The sequence below is a fragment of the Penaeus japonicus genome, unplaced genomic scaffold (genome assembly GCF_977035675.1).
Source record: "Penaeus japonicus unplaced genomic scaffold, GWHDUDI00000001_assembly GWHDUDI00000029, whole genome shotgun sequence".
Lineage (NCBI taxonomy): Eukaryota > Metazoa > Arthropoda > Malacostraca > Decapoda > Penaeidae > Penaeus > Penaeus japonicus.
The window spans coordinates 8087744-8092743 of NW_028234431.1; the positions used below are offsets into that span (position 1 = coordinate 8087744).

Consider the following 5000-nt stretch of genomic DNA (forward strand, 5'->3'; position numbering starts at 1 on the left):
GTTTCTTCTTCAAGTTTTACCTAAGTGTTCGAGGACGACTGAGCGAGAAACTTCCCTCTCAGGTGGAGCCTCTGACGGAGGACGAGCGAAGAGCAACGTTAATGCATCAACACACAACTCCTAAGAGCACGCAACTCTTCCAGACGGTGAGGATGCAACTCCTTCGTTTGATTGCAAGAGTTTTTGTTGTAGTGTGTAGAATTAATCAGTACGTAAATCTACTGAATGGCAGAAATAATTACGGTGATGGTACAGTGTCAGAAAATCCCACCGTAAAGGAAACTAGTCTTGCCTACTCATTGCTATGTGTTCCTCGCCCTTTAGTTTCTTCAGAAAATAAAATCTGATGATAGAAGGCAAGGTGGATTATCTTACCTTCCATTAAAATTTAATTTGTAAGTGTTTTTTTCTTCTCTCTTCTCAATCTACTCTTAATGAACCACTAAATACCGCTGTATCAAATATTTTTCTTTCTTCTCGTCTAAGGTTTCGCCAGGCCAGGATAGGTCCGACCCCATAGGCCGACCGATGACCCATGCCGCTGCCTTCAAGCAAGCAGCCGGTGAAGCTGTGTACGTGGACGACATGCCACGCTTCGAGAACGAGCTGTACGCGGCGGTCGTCCTCTCAACCAAAGCCCACGCCAAGATCCTCAGCATTGACGAGTCGGAAGCTCTTAAGGTTGAAGGGGTTGAGAGGTTCTTCTGCGCGAGGGACATCCCGGGTTAGTTTGTGACGTTTGGAAGACTCGTTTGAAGTCGTTTTTTTATGATTGTTGAGTGCGTTTTATTTGGATTTTCTTATTTTACAACGGGCAAAGTTCAGATATATATCAGTCAGTCTTTAAAGACATGACTTAACATAAGAAATTAAGCTATTCATCAAAATTTTCCCACCCTCAAAATATTATCCCATCTAATATTCCCAAAATGATTCAACAGAAGAAAGGAACAAGACAGGTTGTATTTTACCTGACGAGGAGATATTCGCATCAGAGAAAGTTACCTGCGTAGGACAGCTAGTAGGATTGGTCGTGGCCAGGGACCAAGCCACGGCGCAGAGGGCAGCGAAACTGGTGAAGGTCCAGTATCAAGAGATATCGCCAACAATAGTGACGATCCAGGTAACAACAACGAAGTAATTGGTTTCTGTGATGGCTGAAAGTGAGCAAATTGAATGAGAAAAACTCTTCCCGTTACTATCACGGCAGGTTGATATTTATCGAAGAAATCGTTATTGTAAGAGACATATAATTATTATTAGCTGTGTTAGCAGATTCAGAACAGTTTATATCGACTTATTTATGGGCAATGCAAATTAAAATGTGTATTGATGAAGTATTATGATACGATGTCCGGATACTTGTTTCCATTCCTTCGCCTATAAACTTCTCACTTCCCGTAGGACGCCATCCGAGAGAAGTCCTGGTGGGGCCCTTGGACCATCAAGAAAGGCAACGTCGAGGAAGCCCTCAAGTCGTCTCCCAACACCCTCGAGGGCGAGCTACACATGGGCGGCCAAGAACACTTCTACCTGGAGACCAACGCCCACCTCGCCGTCCCAAAGTGCGAGGACGGGGAGATGGAGCTGTTCACGTCGTGCCAGAACCCGACGAGGACGCAGGAGCAGGTGGCCGCGGCCTTGGGCGTGTCCTTCAACCGCGTGGTGTGTCGCGTCAAGAGGATGGGCGGCGGCTTCGGCGGAAAGGAGTCCAGGACGACCGTGGCGTCCTTGCCCATCTGTGTGGCGGCGGCAGCGTAGGTGGTCGAGGCTTTTGCGGAGGATTCGATTTCATCTTGGCCTGATTTCATTTGATTTCTCTTCCTGTCATGGCTAAAGCTATACATCCAGATACATCCGCGTGTTTATGCTCTTATGTAGATTTACTTTATAATTGTGATTATAAACGCAATCACATACGCGCATGCCTTTTTTTTATGAAATACGTGATTATGTAAATATACACTGCCCACAGCCTCCAGCGCCCCGTCCGCTTGATGCTGGACCGCGACGAGGACATGCTCATGACCGGAAACCGACACCCGTTCTTGGGCCGCTGGAAGGTCGGATTCACGGACGAGGGCGTTTTCACGGCCATGGAGATGGACCTGTACGCGAACAGCGGGAATTCGTACGACCTCTCCGGTTCGGTCGTGCACAGGGCGATGTTCAGTATGGATAATGCATACAGGTACGTCGGACTGAGTTTCTCGATCATACCATGGGAACAAAATATGAATATTTTATCGGACATGTTATTCTGTAGAAAGAAAACACATTTAAATGATATACTCATCCCAATCATAATCACTTTTTTATGTTAATACAGAACGCTTATCACTTGATAAAAAAAAAACTATTCCCCTCTCTCTCTCTTCATCAGATGTGAGAACAGACGCGTGACGGGTTATGCTTGCAAGACAAATCTTTCTTCCAACACGGCTTTTCGAGGCTTCGGAGGTCCTCAGGGAATGCTCTTCGCCGAGGACGTCGTGTCTCGAGTGGCACATTATCTCCGGATAGATCCTGACGAGGTAGTGTGAATATGGAATGATTTAAGACGTTCTTTCTTAGAGAGTGGGAAGGGTGTAGTTAGTGCTCTTTTGTACTGTGAATGCAAGCCTTCTGGTTGATGTTTTTTTTATTCATTAGAATGAATCAGTTGCGTTTCTCGCTCGTGCAAAAATCAAAACAGTTGTAATCGAAGTATTTTGTATAGATATTTGGTAAATATGAAAATAACATCCAAATTTCACAGATAAATCCAATATTTTGTTACTAAGCAATACTCTTCTTCATCTCCTCCCCTCCTTCGATCCCGCTCCTCCTTCCCCTGGCTTCCTCTCCCCCCTATCCCCGCCCCGCCCTTCCTCCCCGGGCTCCCTCTCCCCCCTATCCCCGCCCCTCCCTTCCTCCCATGGCTCCCTCCCCCCTCCACGTCCTCAGGTGCGAGCAAAGAACCTCTACGACGTCGGGGACTCCACGCACTTCAACCAGCTGCTGGATAAGTGCAACGTCAAGAGGTGCTGGGAAGAGGTCATACACCAGGCCGATTACCAGAAACGGAAAGAGGCCGTGGATTTGTTCAACGCGTAAGGGAATGCGTGAGATGTTGTATATATTTGTGGTGGTGACCGTACTGAAGTAGGGGGGATAGCAATTGTTTACTTCGCTGATAAATTCGGTAGGATGAGGTGGATGAAAATTGTGGATATATATAAATAAACTGAATTATCTTATCCTCCCTTTTCTCTTTCCCTTCTCCCTTTTCTCTCTTTCTCTTTTTTTCTATTTTGTTCTATTTTTTTTCTCTCTTTCTCTCTCTCCCTCACCCCCTCCTCCCCTCACACACTCCCCCACCAAAACCACATAACAATTTCTAAACAAATAACCCCCCCCCCTCAAACTCTCCAGAAACAACAAGTATAGAAAACGGGGCATCACAGCCGTGCCCACCAAGTTCGGCATCGCATACACCGCCGTGTTCCTCAACCAGGCCGGAGCTCTGGTCATGGTGTACACTGACGGCTCTGTCCTCCTGTCTCACGGCGGCACGGAGATGGGACAGGGACTCCACACCAAGATGATTCAGGTTGGTGTGAATGGGTGGTATTTTGATGTCGAATGGGTTAGTAGGTAGGGTAGGTATCGTGATGGTGATATTAGTAGTGATAGTTGTGGTAATGGTGATGATGATAATGATTATGATGAAATAGATGATGATAATATTATTATGATGAAATAGATGATAATAATATTATTATGATGAAATTGATGATAATAATAGTAATAATAATATGGATTATAGTGAAATAAATGATTATCATAATAATAACAATGATGAAAATAAAATGATAATGATAACGCTTCTACTACTACTACTAATAACAATAACAAAAACAATAATAACAATAAAACGTACTTCCTATCGATCATCTCATATCCCAACATCCCTCCCACGTCACCCTCTATCTTGCTTCCTTCTCCCTCCCCCCAAAATCTCGCTTCCTTCTCCCTCCCCTCAAAATCTCGCTTCCTTCTCCCTTCCCTCAAAATCTCGCTTCCTTCTCCCTCCCCCCAAAATCTCGCTTCCTTCTCCCTCCCCCCAAAATCTCGCTTCCTTCTCCCTTCCCTCAAAATCTCGCTTCCTTCTCCCTTCCCTCAAAATCTCGCTTCCTTCTCCCTTCCCTCAAAATCTCGCTTCCTTCTCCCTTCCCTCAAAATCTCGCTTCCTTCTCCCTTCCCTCAAAATCTCGCTTCCTTCTCCCTTCCCTCAAAATCTCGCTTCCTTCTCCCTTCCCTCAAAATCTCGCTTCCTTCTCCCTCCCCCCAAAATCTCGCTTCCTTCTCCCTTCCCTCAAAATCTCGCTTCCTTCTCCCTCCCCTCAAAATCTCGCTTCCTTCTCCCTTCCCTCAAAATCTCGCTTCCTTCTCCCCCCCCCCCAAATCTCGCTTCCTTCTCCCTTCCCTCAAAATCTCGCTTCCTTCTCCCTCCCCTCAAAATCTCGCTTCCTTCTCCCTTCCCTCAAAATCTCGCTTCCTTCTCCCTCCCCTCAAAATCTCGCTTCCTTCTCCCTCCCCCCAAAATCTCGCTTCCTTCTCCCTTCCCTCAAAATCTCGCTTCATTCTCCCTCCCCTCAAAATCTCGCTTCCTTCTCCCTCCCCCCAAAATCTCGCTTCCTTCTCCCTCCCCTCAAAATCTCGCTTCCTTCTCCCTTCCCTCAAAATCTCGCTTCCTTCTCCCTCCCCTCAAAATCTCGCTTCCTTCTCCCTTCCCTCAAAATCTCGCTTCATTCTCCCTCCCCCCAAAATCTCGCTTCCTTCCCCCTCCCCCCAAACTCTCGATCCCTTCCTTCCCTCAAAATCTCGCTTCCTTCTCCCTCCCCTCAAAATCTCGCTTCATTCTCCCTCCCCCCAAAATCTCGCTTCCTTCTCCCTTCCCTCAAAATCTCGCTTCCTTCTCCCTTCCCTCAAAATCTCGCTTCCTTCTCCCTCCCCTC

The 5000-nt window shown here is 46.7% G+C and overlaps 1 protein-coding gene across 1 annotated transcript in view; it reads left to right on the forward strand.

The window, feature by feature from the left end:
• Positions 1-5000, forward strand: part of ry (xanthine dehydrogenase rosy) — a 33129-nt gene that overhangs the window by 20769 nt on the left and 7360 nt on the right. Inside the window, exons 14-21 of the mRNA XM_086553865.1 lie at positions 2-146; positions 487-724; positions 942-1123; positions 1405-1757; positions 1976-2191; positions 2384-2534; positions 2947-3092; positions 3415-3592. Of these exons, the coding sequence (XP_086409991.1) occupies positions 2-146; positions 487-724; positions 942-1123; positions 1405-1757; positions 1976-2191; positions 2384-2534; positions 2947-3092; positions 3415-3592 (1609 nt within the window). The remainder of the gene's footprint in view (position 1; positions 147-486; positions 725-941; positions 1124-1404; positions 1758-1975; positions 2192-2383; positions 2535-2946; positions 3093-3414; positions 3593-5000) is intronic.